The 21,517-nt window shown below is 53.5% G+C and overlaps 6 protein-coding genes across 6 annotated transcripts; 3 read left to right on the top strand and 3 right to left on the bottom strand.

The window, feature by feature from the left end:
• Positions 1–1,936: 1,936 nt before the first annotated feature.
• PG998_011751 (uncharacterized protein) lies at positions 1,937–3,822 on the bottom strand (the record flags this gene model as incomplete). The annotated part of the gene is made up of 2 exons (XM_066878567.1): positions 1,937–3,075; positions 3,327–3,822. 2 exons carry the CDS (start codon positions 3,820–3,822, stop codon positions 1,937–1,939), a joined length of 1,635 nt encoding a protein of 544 aa, XP_066727621.1.
• A 1,520-nt stretch (positions 3,823–5,342) lies between these two features.
• On the top strand, positions 5,343–10,516 carry PG998_011750 (Ras GTPase activating protein; the record flags this gene model as incomplete). The annotated part of the gene is made up of 3 exons (XM_066878566.1): positions 5,343–8,062; positions 8,104–10,050; positions 10,126–10,516. 3 exons carry the CDS (start codon positions 5,343–5,345, stop codon positions 10,514–10,516), a joined length of 5,058 nt encoding a protein of 1,685 aa, XP_066727620.1.
• A 1,298-nt stretch (positions 10,517–11,814) lies between these two features.
• PG998_011749 (uncharacterized protein) lies at positions 11,815–13,953 on the top strand (the record flags this gene model as incomplete). Its single annotated transcript, XM_066878565.1, has 1 exon — positions 11,815–13,953. One exon carries the CDS (start codon positions 11,815–11,817, stop codon positions 13,951–13,953), a length of 2,139 nt encoding a protein of 712 aa, XP_066727619.1.
• A 929-nt stretch (positions 13,954–14,882) lies between these two features.
• Positions 14,883–15,547, bottom strand: PG998_011748 (RNA-binding protein 8A; the record flags this gene model as incomplete). Its single annotated transcript, XM_066878564.1, has 2 exons — positions 14,883–15,182; positions 15,293–15,547. The coding sequence occupies 2 exons, from the start codon at positions 15,545–15,547 to the stop codon at positions 14,883–14,885; spliced, it is 555 nt and encodes a 184-aa protein (XP_066727618.1).
• Positions 15,548–17,646: 2,099 nt separating this feature from the next.
• On the bottom strand, positions 17,647–18,564 carry PG998_011747 (uncharacterized protein; the record flags this gene model as incomplete). Its single annotated transcript, XM_066878563.1, has 2 exons — positions 17,647–18,076; positions 18,206–18,564. 2 exons carry the CDS (start codon positions 18,562–18,564, stop codon positions 17,647–17,649), a joined length of 789 nt encoding a protein of 262 aa, XP_066727617.1.
• Positions 18,565–20,917: 2,353 nt separating this feature from the next.
• PG998_011746 (uncharacterized protein) lies at positions 20,918–21,181 on the top strand (the record flags this gene model as incomplete). The annotated part of the gene is made up of 1 exon (XM_066878562.1): positions 20,918–21,181. One exon carries the CDS (start codon positions 20,918–20,920, stop codon positions 21,179–21,181), a length of 264 nt encoding a protein of 87 aa, XP_066727616.1.
• Positions 21,182–21,517: the final 336 nt, after the last annotated feature.

Genomic DNA, 21,517 nt, shown 5'->3' with positions numbered 1-21,517 from the left:
TATAGGACTACAAATATTATCAGTTTCCTGAATCATCCCCCCGCGAGCTTGCACGAGGACCTAGTACATCCTTAAGCCAGATGCAGCCATATACGATGCAGTTACACTTGCATGTGAGGCGACCTTTTCTGGCCCGCTGCAGCACACTTGGCTGCAGTGAGATACACGATACACCCCTGACACCATCTAAGCAGATGTTCCACCCGCATCCAGATCTGCGAGATGTTTGGACCCTCCAATCAGAAGCGGCTGGTTAAATGCGAATGAGTAATCTGCACGGAGGTACTACATCTTGTATACACGATGGTTGCATGAACGATAGAGTTAGCTAAGCGCTAGTTCATAAACGGCAGGGTCCCGCGCAGACAGTTGACGTTTTCTAGCCAAGACGGCTGCTGATTGGCTTCCGACCACCGGGCTCGCTTCCTATCGTTGTCGTTGCGGAAAGACTTAGCGTGGCACTCGGCATGACGGCATTCCAGCTCATCTACGACTGATGTATCAGTACCTGTGCCAAAGCCTGGCCAGTCTGCCAGCAGCAGGGTCGAAGTTAACCAGAAATGGAGGTTTCGAGGGTTGAGGTCGTCGGTAACGGACCAAATCTCTTCCAATAACCCGTATCAGGCGCCGATAAACACCGCTATCGTATGTGCGCCGTGCCAAAGCTATCGTCGGCTGCAGGCCGGGAGACTACGAGAGTGCATGACACGGCCTACTGCTTGCTCGGTCTCTTCAATGTCAACATGCCCTTGCTCTACGGCGAGGAAAAGGCGTCCCGGAGGCTGCAGCACGAGACCATACGATCGGTATCAAAACCCCGCTGACGATCTTGGGGACGCGGAGCTACGTCTTGCGCCTCGACTGCCTCGACCCAGACATGCAGGGTGTCTGGTACGGTGTCCGGCTTCGGAAGTGCGCGCCCAACCAGTATCTGAGCGAGGAGCCGTGGGAGATCGCCCAAATGCGGTCATTGGTTTTGCGGATCAAACTGCCGCACGGTATGTGCATCTGCGATTGCGATCTGTGAGATACGGGCCGGTTCGACATCAAGAACCAGATGTTCTTGGGCGACTGGCAGGACCTGGACGCACTGCGTCGGGGTTCGAATGGAGGAGGGCAGCTCCGACATGGACGTGCATTTCCTCTGCTGTCCTCGGCTGGTCGTCTTGCTCGCTGGACGCAGTGCAATACACGGTGCTACTACCGGGTGGCCCATGAGTCTTCCAACCGTTGTCCTGAACATACTCAATGCATCGGAGCCCCGCGAAAGTTGGCTCGTCAATGAACTCATACATGAGAAGATTCCCCGATCGCCCGTCGTCGCACTGGATTATCCCGATAATATGAGGAGTCTCTTCGTTTTAGTTTCACTGTCCCGTAGGTATGACTCGAGCGTGTGCCAAAACGGCTTCTGGGAGTTGGAGTTCTCGGGGAAGGCAGTTCAGTACGATGAGGTACCGAAGATCGAGACTGGTAAATGGAGGAGGTTTTACTGGACCAAGTAAAGGCAACTCCTGTTGCATTCGATAGTTCGAGCCGACAGGTAGTAATAAAGCGCTACCTTCTGAGCAGAAAAAGAACAAATTTAAAGCTACCCTGGCAAGGAAGCATTCGCACCTTTAGCTAGTTAGGCAAATAGCCTGATAGTTACGAGTCGGTAATTTAGTGGCTGGGACATAGTTTGGTCAACGTGCAGAGCTTGAGGATTCACGAACACCACAATACGTCACTCAAGAAAGCACAATAAGTGAGGGTAGTAGTAAATGTAAACGAATGCAATGCTTTTGATTTACTCCAAGCCTCGCCTTGTCCTTCCGTCCCTTAAATCCTCCGGTATCTCATGAACATTCATAGCAAATCGACCCCGAGATTCGCTCAAATCAATGTGCCCACCGTTAACGCCCGCATCATATATACATCATCATTGATCCCGTTTTTAAGCGTAGAGCTTCTTCTCGTAGCTCTCCATGTTGACACCGCCCTCGAGCTGGGCGCTGGCAGTACGGATCTCGAAGCGGACGATACCAGCCTCGACCGACTCGTGGAGCTCCTTCAAGCTCTTCATACCGGCATCTTGCATCGAGTGCTTCAGACCAGCGGCAAGGTACGGCACGAACTTGCCAACAGAGCCACGGTGGGCCACGGCACCAGCGACACCCTGAGCAACGAGCACACTGTCACCTTCGGAGAAGTAGCGGGCGGTGCCGGCGTTGCTAGCCTGGCTATCCTTGCCGCCACCGCCAGCCTTCTTGTCCTGCATGGCATCAATGCTACCCATGCCGCGGTAAGCCTTGACGAGCTTGCCCTCACGAGAAACGAAAGAGGTACCAGGAGACTCGGTCGTGCCAGCCAAGAGGCCACCCATCATGATGGTAGAAGCACCCAGAGCCAGACCCTTGACGATGTGACCAACGTTTTGAATACCACCATCAGCACAGCAAGGAACGCCGTACTTAGCGGCGAAAGATGAAACAGAGTAGACGGCGGCAGCTTGCGGGCGACCGACGGCCATAACCTCTTGGGTGATACAGGCGCTTCCGCTACCCATACCAATACGGAGACCGTCAACACCGGCAGCGATCAAGGAAGCAGCCTGTTCGCGGGTCACGACGTTTCCGCCAATGACATCGATACCAGGGAACTCCTCCTTGATCCACTTGACCATCTCAATCTGGAAGATGCTGTTACCTTGGCTGCTGTCGAGGATGACGACATCCAAGCCAGCATCCACGAGCTTCTGCAGCCGGGTCTTATCCTCAGGCCGAGTGCCAATGGCAGCAGCGCAAATCAGCTGCTTGGAGTCGGGCAGCTTGGAGGCGAGCGGGAAATGGAGGTTCTTGGTCAAATCGGAACGGGAGATCATGGAAACGAGGTTTCCATCTTTGTCCACGAGGGGCAGCTTGCCCTTCTTGGACTGGGCCAAGATCTGGTTGGCTTCGAGCAGCTCAATGCCGTGAGGAGCAGTGATCAGGTCCTTAACCATGACGTTCTCAACGGTCTGGTTGGAGTTGTCCTCGAACTGGAGGTCGCGGTTCGTGACGATGCCGAGTAGCTTAGAGCCGAGCTTGCCGCTCTCTGTAATAAGACACCAGGTTAGCCTAATTGCCTTGATAAGTGTGGTGAAAATACGGGAGGTATATATCATCTTCATAAAGAGCATAATTGATTCCCCATGACAGTGATGTCGATACGGCGGAACGAAAGGTAAAATTTTATTGTTTGTAATCATATGATGTGGTGTGGTGGCAGGGAGGATGGCACACTTGATGCCCCAGCGAGTGAGACAGGGAGAGAAACGGGGTCATCTCCTTCGCAATAAGACTTACCAGTAACGGGGAAACCTCCAAATCCCCACTTCTCCTTGAGGGCGCGAGCCTGACCGACAGTGGTATCCTTGGTGATGACAACGGGGTCGGTGATGAAACCGTTCTCGTATCTCTTGACCTGGCGGACCATGTCGGCCTGCTCGTCGGGAGAGCAGTTGTGGTGGATAACACCGAGACCACCCTGAAGAGCGATGTGGATAGCCATCTCGTGCTCGGTGACCGTGTCCATGGGAGAAGACAGGAAGGGCGTCTTCAGGCTGATCCTCTTGGTGACACGCGACTCGAGGCTCACTTCGGAGGCGGGGAAGCCAATGTAACCGGGCATAACCAGGAAATCATTGTAGGTAAGACCACCATGCTTCTTGGTGTCCATGAGGTCCTTGATGCCGAGGCCATCGCGGGTCTCATAGTTCTTCAGGTCCTCAAGGGCATTCTTGTAATCCAAGATCTTGGCATCGCCGTTGAGGCCGTTGGTGGGGTCCATGGTGGCAGGCATCTCGAGGGGAGACGCGGGGGATTCAGTAAGAGCAGAGCTAGTTAAAGCTGTGCAATGGGGAATGGAAGTTGACCGTCGGATGCTTTCTTGTTTTCACACAGTAAAGTAGACGACGATTTTGGCGAGACACCCTTCCCGAGAAAAGAAGGGAAGAAAGAGAGCAGAACTCTCGATCAGAAAACTTTTTTTTATTAGTGACTGGCAGGACCCTGGAGTTTTCGCGCTCGATGCGGGGCACTGGAAAAGTTTCAATTGTTAGGGAAGAACTTGTGCACGGAGGGGCTCTCGCTGCCTTGGTTGCCACTTTAGTCCCAGAATCAGAGGTAGGCTGCTAACAGTGACGATGAATTTCTCTTATCGGGAAAACAGCAGAAGCTTATCAGTACGTATCAGCATAAACGTGAGACAGCGAAACCGCCTTGCATAAAAGGATGCAGCTGTGCAGGTGGTTTCGTGCGTGAGCTGTGGCTTGACCGATGCAAGGAAGAGACAGACGGGAATAGTGGGTGGCTGGGCACGGTTCGGATTGGGCTGAAAGCGGAGTCGAAGCGAACAGTTGGTGTGTGTGGGTAGGCAAGGGTTGTGGCATCCAACCACCGCTCTTAGAATCTCGTTCGCTGTCCAAGCCGTCCAAGGCCGCGAAAACCCCCCCGCTTTTCTCCTCTCTGCTCGTTGCCCTGAGCATCTCCCGAAAGTAAACAAACCGGAAAGAAAGAAGAAACCCCCATCTCCCCCAACCCAACCCCTCCAGCGGGAATCGCCTACCTTGTCCATCATCGATCATATATGCCCGAAATTGTATAATGAGGTCGTATTAATGGCCGTGGCTGAATAGGGTGTATTGGCATGTAGATTCTTCAATTGGCACTTGACGATACCCTCACCTTGCAATTCAATTCTTCCACTCCCCCTCATCAAATTCGTCCGCCCTACCTCGACTGGCGGCCTGCTTGTTACTTGCCGTTTCTAGCCTCCTCCGCCTCTGTGCGCTGCGCGCTACGACAACACCTCATCTCAGTGCTTTTTTTACATTGCCATCTATTTGGTCCAAAACACTAAAACCGCGCGCTACTGCCGGGCCTTGTCTCGTTTGACTCTTCATTTACGCGCATTGTCATCCCATTTCCCAGCTGGGCTTGATCATCAAATTCTACTTGTTTTAGAGCCCGGTCTTGGGATTCCGACGTCAACAACAGTACCGACGCTTGCGCCTGGTAACCTCTCCTAGCTGCAGCACTAACAAACAACAAGGAAAACAGTCCGCAGCTCGCAGCCCTTCCAACCCTCACATCAACCCTCCTCCGGCCTCTCCGTCCTTGTATTTTCTAGTACGCGGTTCTGTCTGCATCCTTTCGGCCGCTTTCCCAGACAAAAAGTACATATTCGATCGGCCCTGGAATGATCTACCATCAACAGCTGTAATGCAGCATTCAATAACCGACGACGACGGCGCCAACATCAACCCTAAGGACAAGCTTCCTTCATTGTTCTAGCCGTCGCCAACTTGCTTCCATAGCAATATGTCGCACCGACCGCATCCGCTGAGGCAGTCGTACACTGTTGACTACGCCAACCTCGACACGGCCAATGGCGTCAACCGCCAGTCCTCCACGACCTCGTCGTCGGCCTCATCCGGGTACTCGTACACCTCCGACTCGTACGACTTTGGAAGAGCCAGCACCAATTCATCCATCTCAAGCGTCTTTGGGCCCACGGTGCGTGGCCATAAGCGCGGCATGAGCGAGGCGCCCATACGTCATAGCCCCTCGAGATTGACAAGAGCGAACACCTTTGATGAACCAAAGGCCAATGTTCAAGACATATATAATATGGCACGCCAGTCTCTACGGCCTCTGCCAAACACACCCCCAGGAGCATCCGTCTCCGCGCCCGCCCCGGTGCCCTCGCCACCTTCTCATCGCACGACGCCAACGCGGATATCGCCGACGAGGACCACACCTACCAGGACTCCAACACCACCAAAGCATATATCATCCCATGAGCGCGGTAAAAGTATCGACATAGGCAAGCTTTCAATATCCGACGGAAGGACGTCACCTACCCCCTTGTCGCGTCCAACTACCGCTCGAGCAGCCACCGCGCGACCGACCTCGATGCTACTTACCCGCTCCGACTCGATTAGGCCGGGTCCTATGGTCTCTCAAAGTTACTCTCCGGCTGTCCCGCACTCTCCTCACTCTCCTTTGGCACCCCCAGACCTAGCGAAATTGGGGCGTTCTTCAACAAGTCAACTCCGAACGTTATCCACGCTCGGCGCGTCCGAAGACTTTGCAGCGATTGCATCACCTACCCAAGAAGTCGTAGGTCTTCGCGGCCGCCGGAGACTGCAGCGACTCGCCAACGCCAACGGGTCACGCCCTGGTGATAACTACGGTTACGGCGGACGCAATTGGATGGACAAGCAGCGCCAGTTTCTGCAGGCCTATGAATATCTATGTCATATCGGTGAAGCCAAAGAGTGGATCGAGGATATAATACATCAGCAAATTCCGCCCATTGTCGAACTCGAGGAAGCTCTGAGGAACGGTGTTACCCTCGCTGAGGTTGTTGAAGCCTTGAACCCCAATCGCAGGTTTCGCATCTTCCGCCACGAGCGCCTACAAGCCCGACACTGGGACAATGTGGCCACTTTCTTTCGGTATCTCGACGAGGTGGAGTTGCCTGATCTGTTTCGATTCGAATTGATTGATCTGTACGAGAAGAAGAATATCCCCAAGGTCATCTACTGCATCCATGCTCTAAGTTGGCTGTTGTTTCGGAAGGGTATTGTGGACTTCAGGATCGGCAACTTGGTTGGACAACTGGAATTTGAACACCACGAACTAGAGGCTATGCAAAAGGGACTGGATAAGCTCGGAATCAGCATGCCTAGCTTTGGCAATATGGGTGCCGACTTTGGAGTTGAGCCTGAGCCCGAGCCTGAACCGGAGGAGACAGAAGAGGAGCGTATCGACAGGGAGTTGGCCGAAAACGAGGCCATGATAGTCGATCTTCAAGCTCAGATGCGTGGCGCTTTGCTTCGCCTGCGCCTGGGTGAGATTATGAACAGTCTCTGGGACTCTGAAGACTGGATCATTGATCTCCAGTCCAGGATAAGAGGTGACTGGACACGACAGGTCATGGATTACCGACTTCAGATGAAGAGGTTTTCTGTCCAACTGCAGAGCGCCGCGCGCGGATATCTGGTTCGCAACAACTTGATGAACAGAGAGAACTTCTGGAAGAGCAAGGAGAAGAACATCACCAAGCTCCAGAGCATGATACGGGCTATGAAAGTCCGCCACGAAGTCCAAGATATGCGATCTCAGTTATCCGCAGCAGATGGTCCTATCAGAAGCATCCAAGCTGTTTTCAGGGGGCATCTCGCCAGGGAGAAGCTGCATGTTCAACGGCAGGAGACCCAGAGTAGTGAAGGTCCTGTGAAGGATTTGCAGTCAGCAATCCGGGGAATGCTGCTTAGAGGTCGCGTGGAGGCAGATCTGCATGAACTTCACCTACAGGAGCCTGCTATCAGCCGACTACAGGCGGCCGCGAAGGCCATGAGAACTCGCGCCCAGGTCTCAGAGCAGCGCGAAACTCTCGAACAGTTCGTGCCGCAATGGGAAGCTCTTCAATCCATAAGCCGGGCCCGCAAGGTTCGCTCAGATATCGAGACGACCAAGGCCGAACTCCGTGAACATGATGCAGAAATAGGTTCTTTGCAGTCTGTGATCCGTGCCGCAGCTGTCCGTCGCGAGATCAGCGATAAGCTCGAGGCATTGAGCGCGGAAGAGCCGGCCATCATAGAGCTGCAAGCCTTCGCTCGCGCCATGGTAACGCGAGCCCATCTTGCAGAAGACCTTGATGCTCTTGAAGAACAATCTGAAAACATTACAGGCCTTGAAGCAAAGATACGCGGTATGCTTTGCAGACAGAAGAATGATGCTCTTTTGACCGAACTCCAGTCGCACGAGGAAGAGATCACTTCGTTGCAGGCGTTAGCTCGCGCTATGATGTGCCGGGCCCATCTCGGCGACTTGCTTGCCGAACTGGACGAACACGAGGAGTCTATCAGCGAGCTTGAAGCCATCGCTAAGGGATTCATCGTGCGTATCAATTTCGAGGAGAAGAGGAGGCACTTCAACGAGAATATGAACAAGGTCATCAAGATCCAGAGTTTTGTCCGCGGCAAACTGCAGGGCGAGGCATACAAGAGCCTTACGACTGGCAAGAACCCCCAGTCGGCGCTGTCAAGAACTTTGTTCATTTGTTGAACGACAGCGACTTCGACTTCAACGAGGAGATCGAGTTCGAGAGAATGCGCAAAACCGTCGTGCAACAGGTCCGCCAAAACGAAATGTTGGAGCAGTACATCGACCAGCTCGACATCAAGATCGCTCTTTTGGTCAAGAACAAGATCACCCTGGACGAGGTCGTTCGCCACCAGAACAACTTTGGCGGTCATACCAGCAACCTGCTCGCCAACTCTACCATGGCATCTGCCAACCAGTTTGACCTGAAGGCATTGAACAAGAGCTCAAGAAAGAAGCTCGAATCCTACCAACAACTCTTCTTCAACCTGCAGACTCAGCCTCAATACCTTGCTCGTCTCTTCAAGCGCATGCGCGAGCAGGGTACCGCCGAGAAGGAGTGCAAGCGCGTCGAGCACTTGATGATGGGTCTGTTTGGTTATGCTCAGAAACGAAGAGAGGAGTATTATCTCTTGAAGCTGATGTCCAGGTCCATCTGGGAAGAGGTCGAGTCATGCCCTACTATCCAGGATTACCTGCGCGGCAACTTCTTCTGGTCCAAATTGCTCAACAACTACACAAGATCGCCCCGGGATCGCAAATACCTGAGAGATCTGCTCGGCCCCCTGATTCGGGACAACATTATTGAAGACCCGGCTCTGGATCTCGAGAGTGACCCGATGCAAATCTATAGATCTGCCATCAATAACGAAGAGCTTCGAACTGGCCGACCCAGTCGGAGGCCCCTGGATATTCCCCGCGACTTGGCTATCAAAGACCCGGAAACCCGCGAGCTCTTCATCGACCATCTCCGCGATCTCCGAGAGATCTGTGACCAATTCCTCAACGCCCTTGAGGATTTCTTGCCCAGAATGCCGTATGGGTTACGGTTCATCTGCTTGCAGACTTTCGAGGCGTTATGTCAACGTTTCAAGAGGGAGCCTCAGCACCAGGTGCTCCAGCTTGTGAGCAATTGGGTCTGGCGGTTCTACTTACAACCCGCCGTCATCAACCCTGAGCAAGTAGGCGTCATCGAGAAGTCATTGAGCCCGTTGCAAAAGCGCAACCTCAGCGAGGTGGCCAAGGTGCTCGGCCAGATTGCCTCGGGACGTCCCTTCGGTGGCGACAACATTTACCTACAGCCACTGAATGCCTTCGTGAGTGATGCCGCGGAACGTCTGGCCCAAATCACTGGCGATCTTATCACGGTTCCCGACGCCGAAAGCACATTCGATATCGATGAGTACAACGACCTCTACGCCAAGAACCGGCCAACACTATATATCAAGATGACGGACATCTTTGCCATCCACAACCTTGTCGCTGCCGAACTCCCGGCCATGTGCCCCAACCGCGACGATATCCTTCGCGAGATTATGCAGGACCTTGGTAGTGCCAAGCACAACGAAAGCGAAATGCTGGCGGCTGGCTCTTCAGATATCCAGATGTTCCTGACCCCGAAATTGCACGACGTCGCAGATCCCGACGCCGAGGCCAAGGCCCTGTTCATGGAAACCAAGCGATGCATTCTCTACATCATCCGCGTGCAAACAGGCGCCAACCTCCTCGAAATCCTGGTCCGACCGCCTACCGAGGAGGACGAGCGAAAGTGGGCTACACTGCTTCGCGACGACTTCAACAACGGCAGCAACACCAAGGGTGCCTACTCGGATGCCAACATGGTCGACGTGACCCGCATGTCGTACTATGACATGAAGCGCAACGCTCTCGAGAACATCATGCGCCTCGAGCAGCTCGGACGCATCTCGAAACAGAACTACTACCAGGACGTGCTCAACGCCATCGCCCTCGACATCCGCACCAAGAGCAGGCGCCGCATCCAACGACAGCGCGAACTGGAAGGCGTCCGCTTGACGCTTGGTAACTTGCACGAGAAGGCCAGCTACCTGGAGCAACAGCGCAAGAGCTACGACGACTACATTGAGCAAGCCATGTCAACGCTTCAGAAGAACAAGGGGTAAGTCACGCAATCACTCGTTCCAATATCACACACATGGATGGATAGAACGAAAACTAACAACGTATAAAACAGCAAAAAACGGTTCCTCCTCCCCTTTACGAAGCAGTACAACCACCAGCGTGAACTGGAGCGCTCCGGCCGCGTGCCCAAGTTCGGCTCATACAAGTACAGCGTGCGCGCCTTACACGAGAAGGGCGTGGTGGTGTCGTGGCAGGGTGTCCCCGAGCGCGATTGGGGTGTGATTAACTTGACCATCTCCTGCGACGAGGTCGGCATCTTCAACCTCGAGGGCAGCCGCGGCCACATCCAGATCCCCGGCGCCAGCGCCCTGGTACCCATCGAGGACCTGCTCCAGGCCCAGTTCGAGGCCCACCAGTTCATGAACCACTTCGAGGGCAACCTTCGGCTCAACGTCAACCTCCTGCTGCACCTGCTCTACAAGAAGTTCTACCGGACGCAGTAAATATATAATACGGAAAGCGAGCAGTACTCGCGGCCCTGATTAATCTAACCCCCACCATCAGTTTTGACGAATAAAGAGACGAGATATTTTTCAAGAGGACAGGACGCAATGGATGAAGAGAAAGAAGAAGACGAAAGAGTTTTACGTCGATATGAGGATCATGAATATCATAAGAGAAGCAAGGCAGTGGGAGGTCAAATCGGCGCGAAACACCAAGAAACATTCCTGGCGTACCCCTTCTTTTCGAGAAAGAAAGTCCCAGAGCAAGGTATGGCTCGCGCGGTTGAACAGCGGTGGTGAACTTCCGGTGTGTTGGCGCGTGGCAAGGCGTGTGGTATTCATAGGATCGGTGTTTTTGTTGCTCTTCTTCCAGAGGTGTGTGTGTCGCTGGTGTTCTTGTGGGTGGAGGGAGAGAAAGCTGTGTCAACCTACTTCTTTCCCGTCTCATTCACTCACTCATCCTCCTCCTCCCTCGCCGCCTCCTTCCGTTTCTTTCCTGGAGATACAGTCGACCTGTACTGCTCTACTTTTGGGCATGTTACTACAATCAATGGTCGGTTGGTGGGTTGGACAGCTGAGGAAGGAAGGAAGCTGTGGGTAAAATGAATGAATACTCACTCAACACACTCACGTACAAATATTAAACGCATAGGATGGGGGCTGGTCGGTTTCGTCGTTCGGTCGGCTGCAATCAACGGCGGTGTTCATATTTCTTGTAATAAAGGAAAATTCTTACTCAATACCTTTTCCCAACGTCCGAATCGCAAGTGTTCTCCTTGGTGATGTATGTAGTTTGATCTAACTGGTAGGTTTGGTATATTAAACACAATTTGGTCAAGTATCGCAAGCACAAAAGACTCGCTCGATGCTTGCCTATCTACTGCTAGTCACATTCGAACCTCCGACGAGGTAATTGGACAAGGTTATCGAGAGGTCCCTGCCGGATCATCATGGCGGCAAAATTGGGAGCGTATCACTGGCCAGCCGGCAGGCAACTCTGGAGCGTAACCGCTTTGGCAGGCCCACGAATAAGGCGAGAGTGACATAAATGACCGTTGCTGCAGTGTTACTTTTTTCCAAAGGGCGAATAGGCAGTGCAGGCCGACGACTTCAGCTGGAGGTTACCCCGCTCAGCCTGCTTCCGAAGCAAGAGACTCTTCACTCCTGGCCATGATCTCGACCTGGATCGGTCTGGTCGTCTCTACTATCTGCTTTTCAACCTCTTCTGCTTGTCGACCTCTTCTGCCAATCAACTCCTTCCCCTTGTTGCTTGTCCATATCGAGCGCTGCGAATCCCAATGGCGAACCAAGTCTCCCTCCAGTCCGATGTTGGCTCTCTCGGCATTGCAGGCCTCGGCGCCTTCACGAGCTTGCTTGCCACCATGTCTGCAGACAACGTGCAACCCATGGCGATGATCCAACTCGAGCATCTCGGCGCTGTATTCCATGTCAACGGACCTTACGCGAGCCGCGTCCCTGAAGTCCTGAAAAGGGTCATATCTCACCCAGTCGGCCGTCTGTCTCTCACTGTCGGCTGGCGCCGTGGCGACACTATCTCAGCCCTGGCGGAGACGGCCGGGGGTCAAGCAATCGCGTTATTGGCAACTGCACTGGCGAATATATACGGGTATGAAGAGTACGGCATGATCCTTTCAAGGCTCTGCTCGTCACTCCTTCCCAAGAGCATGCCGGTATCGAATCCAGCCCAGCTAGCCGATATTGCCAAGATGATTGCCCATAAAGCTGCCAAGCTTGCGTTTGGAAACCTACTGGCGCAACAAACCGTCAGGGTATTATCGGCCTATGAGAAGCTCAGTCTGCTGAAACCGCCAGAAGACCTTCTCGAAATTCCCGCCGAGGAGTCGATTATTCAACTCTTCGAAAGTTTGAGATACCTACAGAAGGAAAAACACCTAGTCAGATTCACCGGATCCATCGGGGCTCTGTACATTGTGGCCATTGTTCTCTTTATGTTTCCTTGCTATACAATGATCACTGTGGAATCGGTCGTGATACACGATAACGATGATCGCCGCATTATTGTGGAAATATCTGCTGAGGGACCAACTCGAATACAGGTCGAAACTGAGGTTTCGTTACATCAGCCTCTCGTCTCAACGCCGGTAGAATCCCTCGGCCGTATTGATCCGGTAGCATCACCACTTATGTGGGACGGGTGCTTGGTTGAGGCCCTGCGACTGGAATTCGGGAGACATGGTCTTTTATTGACCCAGGACTTCCTAGAATCCTTTTGTGGTTTCATGGTTCAAATAGCACCACATATACGGCTTTCCGACATGCGCAATACATCAGCTTATGCAAAATCACGAAAGACCTTCAAGTCCATGCTTGGGCCTCATTATCGACGCCACATGGCCACGGTTTGCCAGGCTATATGTCATTACACACCCGATGAGTTGACATCAGACCCGGTCGAGAAATGGCATCACCTCGTACATGTATGCGAGCGGGATCTTAAGCCCATCCAATGCGATTGTGGCGATGGTTACCGTATGATTCTTGCCTGGCAAAGTCGTGATGGGGCATGTCCTCGACACAAAATATGGAGGGCAGTGGGCCACGCCCTATCGGTTGGGCTTATGTGCTTCCTCCTGAGGCCCCACGGCTCTGTCAGTATCAATATTCACCTTTTCAAACAGTCATCGCCTCCATTGGAAGGAAGAATTCTCCTGCGCACCCTCAGTGCGCTTGGTTTCAGCCATCCAGGAGTCAAAGAACCGAGATTCCCACAGCCACCACCTTTACTAAACTACAACCTGTTTCTGGATCTGTTACAAGATCCCAATATCAAAGAGATATATTCCCGCATTGGTATAAGCTCTCATGGTTGCAGTATATATCCGACCATTTTAGACGGCTTTGAAATTGAATCCGGTGGCATTTTCAGCTTCGAGCTTCGCGAAGGTGCCTTCATTCACGACGGTATGTACCACCAACTTTTGAGTGGCGATGAAGGGCGCACAAGGGAATCGCTCTATGGAACACCGGCTGAACAGATGTCTCCGATCACCACGTCTGTCCTTGAGCAGCCTATGTCGCTGACGGCGTCCCTGAGAAGAGGGTTTAAGGAAGTTTTATTACGGTTAGACGTGTACGATTCTGGCCACTACTTCAATGTAGCTGCTGAAAACGCTATCTTGGGGCTGATGTGTCTGGATACTACACAAAGCTGTGAGCATAGCGACAAGGATGCCCTAGAAGCCGAACATGAAGGTCTGGTCGCTGTTGCGAGGGTGGGCATGGTCCCCAGCCTAGATCGCAAGGTCAACGTCTTGATGACACGGGGAGATTCCATAGCTCAGTTCCTCGCTTGCGGATTTGGCGATGCCGAAGACGGGCATCTACTTCTAAACTGCTGCCTAAACTGCGGCGTTCGACAGGCTATTGAAGGGAGATACGAAGTATTGATAGCTTAGACAGCGCTATCTTTGTCTCATTGAGCAGAGAATGAGAGGGACTAAGCATTGACCGCCCTCGCCTTGGGTAAAGAAACAACCACTTATTGGGCCAACATGGCAATGAGTTCTGTAAGAGGAGGCCAGTCCACAATCCCATAATTGTAGTTGCTCTCGGTATATAGCGCCTTTTATCTGAATGATCTATCACATACGACCACATCCTGCTGAATACTAGGGATCCCGTCCGCTCTCCCATATATAAGCAGCAGAGAGCCGAATTAGTACTAGGGTCGGTGACGACCTGGGAATCCTCGGTGTTGTATGTTTTTGCCTTTTTTTTGTCTTTTCAACCTTTTGAAGGTTGACAACGTTGTAGATGTGAGCCTCACGGCAAATGAAATGACAAGCACGAAGAAGGAATGCTAAATACAAGTTGTCTTGCTTCAATGCCCTGTTCTTGGAATCATGTATCATTGAAATATTGATGGTATACAGATGGCACTGTGGGTATAGGTTCATGGATATTGCGGATAGTCACAGTGGAAAGGCCGGCAAATGATGATATGGATATATAGTATAGCTTCTGGCAATCTCTGACCTACTCGATCATTAGTATCAATATCCGACATAAGTCGTTTCCCGCCTCGCTGTCATTGCTCACCTTGGTAGCCAATTTTCGCATGCCGACATGTCTTATGCATTGAGACGACACGTCGGCGGACACCAGTCGTCAACGCGACCACCACTTTCTTTAGTCCACGTCTGACTCTGGGTCTGTGGTCGCCCTAACTATATTGTTCCCGGAGGAGAAACCTGGGGCCCGAAATTGAGGCATCTTTCTTGTGTTTCCCTACCATCAATGAACATATGCCAGCAACCCTTCCCTTCTAACTCCCGCTGGTTCGTGCGCTTTGGTTTTCGCGTTTTCCCGTATCCCAGTTCTTTCTTCAAGAGTCAGCGAGCTGCTCATCTCCGTCATCAGCCGCCGCCGGCGCGGCAGCGGGCGCATCGTCCGACGCGCCTCCCTTTCCTTGGTCGGGACTCCGGCTCCGGCTGCGGCCACTGCGTCCCCCGCGGTGCGACTGGCGCCCTCCTCCGAGCCCGCCTCGGGCGTTGGCCTTGCCCGGCGGCGGGCGGACGAAGGCGAAGTCGACGTAGATGGTCTGGTCGAGCAGCTTGGTCTGGTGGCAGCCGTCGATGGCGGCGCGGGCTTCTTGGAGCGTCGTATACTCGATGAGCGCGTAGCCCTACAATTCCATTGACACCAACAGTTAGCACTCGATCCCTTCGTTGATTCATTCCGTGCGTGCGTGCATTCCATCAAGGTCGCGCGACAAATAGGAAGAAGGAAACGAACCTTGACGTAACCGCTGCGGCGGTCGAGGTTCAAGTGCAGATTCTTAATCTCGCCGTAGTCGCCGAACTTGTCGTGGACGGCCTCCTCGTCGGCCTCCTCGTGCACGTTGGTCACCATGATGATCCAGCCCTCGATGGAGCGCACCGCCGTCGCCTTGGAGTGCGTCTGCATGTCGCCGACCTTAGCCTCGGCCGTCGGGGGCGGGCTGCCGCCGACAGCGCCCGCGTCGTCTATTTCCATCTCCACGTCGGCCATTGTTGTGTCTTGGGTTGTTGGTGGACTGTGGCGGGATATTGTTTCTGGGGAAATGGGGGACAAGTAACTTGTTGATGTTGTAGTGTTGCTCTCTCTCTCTACCTGAAGAAAGTCGTTGGTGGGGTGCTTCCTTCAGCTTGGGGTGTCGATTCGTTCAATTGGGCGCTGGAGCTTCCCAATTTCTGCGGGGCAGCTCCCATGAAGGCTCGATAAAGCTTCGCGGCTGGCGCAGCTAGCCATGACAGCTGGCAACCAAGGTGCTGGATATATCACAACTCCTGGACTGCTCTCTCACTATCCACACTCTGCTGATCACTTGCTGTCTTGTCTCTGACCGAGGACCTATCTTAGACTTCTATCAATGGAATATCAAAGACATCTGTGAGCTGCCGGGTCGTGTTAGACCCGGAAACGCCAGGGAGCATGAGCCTAGGTATTTGGCCAGCTACCACCCCCTTGCTTAAGATTGTAATAGTTCTCTTCAATCTTTCATGAGAGCGTGCAACTGTGTGGCTATCACCATAACACTGAACTGGCTACCTCCTGAGCATGTACGGATGAATGTGCGAGGTAGTTTTTGACATACTGTTCCAGTAAACTTTGAAGCCATAACACTCCCTGAGCGGCTACATACATACTCCCTCCTATCTACTACATGCTCCCATCTTTTTAGGGATCGGGCCGAAACTTCTCGAGTATACACACGACACACGCAGTGCGTATTTTCCAGCTTTTACATCAATGATAGCAGCTTAGCTAAGCTACCTCTGAAATACATGCCCAGCATTGCTCCCCGAATGGAGATATACGTAAATTGCCCGTGAATTAACGCCGTCACCCCACGGCGCTGTGATCCCTTGTTCCAGAATAGGTCCAGAACACCGCCGCAGAACACGGCATCCACCGGGGTTCGGGACCCCAAACGCCAGGCGTCTGGAGCCTCGAAGAGAGTTCAGCGATAGGGCCGTGATAATCACCGAAAGAAGCCACACCTCGACATCAATATCCCGCCCGCACGTCCCGTCATTTGGCCGTGGGCCCCTAGCTAGCGGGGATGGATCTTGCTCTGTGTCTGGCGCGATTCGTGGCGTGGGATGTTTGCTTCCAAAGCCAGCGAAAAAAAAACAATTCACCGACATTAACAAGAACGAGAACAAAAAGATCGAACGTTTGCTGATTGATTGATATCCATGTAAGGCGCGGCGCTGCTGTAAATAGCAATCCCGCTGGACCTAGCGCGCCCCAAGCCCACCGCCCATGGGACGCCCAGTACCGCCGAGAGCAGCGACTGAATACCGGTACACCTCGTATGTCGCACCCCGTTGACCGAAAGCCCCCCAATCCATCGGCCCCTTGGCCGACGTACGCCGCGGACGATTTTTGGTATGGTAGTAGCCAAGAATTGGCGCGCAAAGGCGCTGGCCAAGCGAATTGGCGAAGGGAACGCCACGTCGGATGGTAGTGGTGTGGTGCTGGTCATCAACGTACGGGTGGCGGGCTCGGCGTAGGTAAGTGCGCCTTCGGCTTTCGTCTGACAGCGGCGCGCCCAGCAATGCCCAGGGAAATAGTGAGCCAGCTAAAATGACCGGGGGCGGTTGTTGAGCCGGCAGTCCATCCGCCGCTGGGAACCGGCAATGCGGGTGTGTGTGTATGTGATGTTTGCTGGGAACGCACGCTATTTGACGAGAGCCTCATGCGCAAGACGGCAAGAGAGAAAGGCGCAAAACGTGGTACACAAGAGCGAGATGGATGTGAATGAGACTCAATCAGTCGGTCACACACTCGAGAGGTGACCGATTGACGAGTGATTAATTATCAGTTGCTATGTGGAAATATCACGGCTTTGCCATATCTTCTCTCTTCGTCCTGGTATCATCAATACGCTTCCCAACCGCGCTTCCCATCAAAGGTATCGTGTCATATCCTTTCCCTTTTCCAATCATAGGCAAAAAGGCAGGCCAGAGGTGTTCATATACTTTTGAAAATCAATACTAGCCTCCGCTGCGGCCGAACGTACATCTTCATCTCATCTCATCTTATCCCGTTCCCATCGAACAATCGTGCAAAAAGAACCATGTGCTGAGTAGTAGTTGCACTTTTTAGACGGTCTCCCGGGCAGTCTTGCCACGAGAAGCGCGGCCCTTCTCGGACCACGGGAAGTGGAAGACGGGGATGAGGAAGAACGAGTTGCTCGAGTCGGCGATACCGGCGAAGGCGTTGTACCAGGCGATGAACGCGGCCAGCAACCCGAACACGCCGCCGGCCTTCTGCAGGCCCAGGCTGGCCTTGGCGGCGCCGTTGGAGGCGGCCAGGTAGTGGCAGAAGAGCATCAGGAAGGCCAGGTCGAGGGTGAAGAAGAGCAGGAAGAACATGACGGTTGAGCGCAGCGTGCAGAGGAGCAGGATCGTCGTGAAGATGAACCAGCCGGCCAGGTAGAAGCCGATGACCGACTCCTCGTCCGCCGCTTTCGTGTAGGGCGATGCGGCGGCGAAGCCGGGGTGAGGATGATGGCGAACGAGATCCAGAAGCCTCCATACGAGGACAGGGCAGTGGCACCAAAGGTGTTACCGACAGCCATTTCCCTGTGTAAACCTGATCAGCATTCCGATTGGCCGGTAGGGAAACGAGAAGACCCGACGTAGCTGGTTGTTAACTTACCACATGCCGGCCAGGAGTTGCACCAGACCACCGTAGCCGAACGCCAGGGAGATGATGATGTTGGGCTGCGTGACGTCGCGGGCGCCCACGTTGATCAGGGACAGGACGAAGGTGGTCAGGGCGAAGGCGGACAGGCCGAGGGGCGCCGGGTTGGCGAACTTGCGGTTCTCGACCGGACGGTACAGACCGGGCTGGAACTCACCACCGAAGGCGGCGAGCCTACCCTCGTTGCCCGTGTGGACATGCGCCATCGGGTTGCCGTACTCGTAGCGCTGGTTGGCGTTGGCACCGTTGGGGTGTTCCGACCCCGTGGTGGCCGTCTTCTCGATGGAAGTGCTGTGGTCTACCGCGGCCGACATGGTGACTGATTTTGTTTCCTCCTTTGCACCCTTTGGGAAAGAAAAATGGCTTCTTCTGGGGAAGCTGACGAGGGTCCGTCTGAGGCTCTTCGAAAGATTGGTTTTGATTCTTCCTGCCGAGTGAGAAGAAGAAGACAGAGGGAGAGCCACGACAGGCCGAGAGCTAGAGGGGACCTGGGGTAATATATGTACGTATAAGCAAGTATGTAATGTAAACCGGTGCGAAGGGCCCGTTTGCCGTGGCATGCGGAGAAGAAACCCACCAGGAAGGATCAACAACTATGAACAGGGGGGCCACAGGAAAGTACAGAGCAATTGAACAATTGGACCCCTTCAGGCCGTCCAAGCTGTGTGGAGTAATCTTGGGAATGGTGAGATATTGGGAACCAGGGCTCCTTCTCTACCTACGGCTCTGGTCCATGTCCATGGATAAATGGAGGAGGGTAAGCCGGCATCCTGGAGCATTGCATGATGTGGTGAATATAAGCTGGCGCTTGCCCCAAAGGGTCCAGGAACTGCAAGAGCCTGCCAGCGCCGGCTCATCTAATTTGTCACTGGTGCGTAAGAGGATGTGCCTGTGGTGAGGACTGCCTGCTGCACTGCAAGGAGGATACCCGTCCGGCTAGTCGATATCAGAATATTCCCATTAGCCACCGGGGCAAATGAGTTGCTGGATCCTTTTTTCAGTACCTAGCAGGTACCTAGGGAATGTACCGCGTCATGATGGAGCGCACTAAGCACAAGCTCGTGTAATGGTCAGGTACTCGTCCAGAACTCGTCAAGGTTGCAGAGGGTTGTTGAGGGTTGCACCCCTTGCGTACCCCGGTTGGATGGACGAACCAGCGACTGAGTTTTCTTGTTCGATGCGACCGAATCAAATAAACCCACACCTGAACCGAACCGGCAGGGAGGACATTGACATTTTTCCCTTTCACCGCTGGGTGCTGGGTGCTGGGTGCTGGGCTACATACGTGCTGCGGGGGGGACGTGTGTCAGTATTAAGCATACTTTTCTTACAGCCTGCAGCGTGTTCTATCTGGTCTGATGAGTCCTCGTAGCACGCCGTCCCAGTAAACTGGCAAGACTGGAGACAGGCCCGTCGCTGTGCAGAAACGCAAGTGCCCGCAAAACTTAGAGGGGACAAGCCAGAAACCCCGTCCCCGTCCTCCTGCCTATCTGCTGCCCTACCTGCCACCACCTCTACCTGTATGTAGACGCTGCGCTCTGCAGATGGCAGTTCCGCGTCGCCGCCCGAACTGCCCGTCTTGGCCGCTGCTCACTGCACCCGCTTCGTCATGTTTTGTTGAATCCAGTGCGCCACCCGCTGATTGGCAATGCTTAGCCTGCAAGCGCGTAAACGATCCCCTAAGTCGGCAAGCCTAGTGCCCTAAAGGAAGAGAAAGGAAAAAGCCACGCGGAATATATTCCATGAATCGGAGCTATGCTAGCTCACCATGTACGTGATGTACTTTCGGAATCGTTTCAGCATTAACGTAGGTACTGTAGGATGTTGTTGGTTAGGGTCCGGGGGAAAGGCGCCAGCGTGTGCGCTCGCATGGCCAAGTGTTTGGAGGTCTTGTCTTCCCCATGTTCCCAAATCTCCTGTCATCTCCTCACGGAACAAAAGAAGAAAAAGAGGGGCCCCACACCACCGTCTGCCTGCCTGTACATGGCCAGGATCAGACAATGTGGGATTTGGCTTGGCTTGGGGTTGTTGTTCTGCCAGATGTTCCGCGCCATGTCACCCTAGCAGTCAGGCCAACCAAATTCTCTCAAGATTGAGATATACGACCGACGGCTGTTTCCAGTCAATTGCGGCAGAGATGATTGAAATTAATGACTGCAGCGTGAGCGAAGAACTGAAAACTATGAAGCCACCACACCAGGGCCAAAAAGGAGTACACGATCGATGGAAGGATTCAGATCAATGCGAACCAATGAGGCTTTCCAATTGGGCACGTCGACTATGAGCTGTACAGATCGCCCCGTGCCACCCGCATCGGCGTACAACTTCGGTACTTTTGCTTAGCCATTCCGATCATGAGTGGGAGAATTCAAGCTCGACAATGTCGTCAGAACGCACAAATTTAAAGGACTACGATGTGTAGCTGCGACATAATTACGACGGGGCTGCCGAGGCTCCGATCACAATCTGGGAGAGGGAACGAGGGAACGCGTAACCAGAGGTTTATGAAGCTTCCTGGCTTCCTCTCATCCGACCGACTGGAACGGTGGGTTTCATCGTGTAATAGAGTAATTGAGCTGTCCATCTCCTCCAGACCACGAGTGGGACCACTGGCACTGGTGATCGAGCGTGTTCCGACAACCGCATGTACACACATGATACTGCAAGATGTGCGGAGATCGGTGGGGACTGGACGTCTTCCTCCTGCTTAACTCCGCACGCGTCTTCCAGAATTGTGTGTCATGCTTCTTCTCCGACGCCATCTCCATCTACTATTCGAGGCCATCCATCGTCATAGGAATGGTCATCGGGCCCAACGCTCAGGTTAGAGTCCTATTGTTAGCTGCTCTCACTACCGATAGTCTCTCTCTCCCTCTCGGCTTGTCCCTTACGCCCGAGGCGCCCGCCTGTGGCCGCACCCTTGAGACGTAGCATTCCCAAGACTTGACAGTTGTAATGCCTCCGCGGGGCCCCGCAGCCTAGGACCTTTCTAATCATACGACATGACAATGCCAATGGCTTAGCCCTCTCACCAATTCAGCATTGGCAATGGGCGGCTTATTGTCAACAAGACTTGGTATGGGGAGGGAGTTGGGGCCGGCAAATGCTCTTCAATGCCGTGTTTGATTATTGCGCTTGGCTACCATCAACTCATTCCCCTCTTCGGCTGCTTGTATTAATTATTGGTTGGCCGCCTCGACTGAGCAAATCCGGGTTACGCTGTATTTGCAGCAGATCTCCTCTCTTTGCACTCTCCTACGCGCCCAG

Source organism: Apiospora kogelbergensis, assembly GCF_038363985.1.
Source record: "Apiospora kogelbergensis strain CBS 113332 chromosome Unknown utg000007l_segment0_segment0, whole genome shotgun sequence".
Taxonomy (NCBI): domain Eukaryota; kingdom Fungi; phylum Ascomycota; class Sordariomycetes; order Amphisphaeriales; family Apiosporaceae; genus Apiospora; species Apiospora kogelbergensis.
Note: the sequence above shows the minus strand (reverse complement) of the source record. Positions and strands in the feature narration are given on the sequence as shown.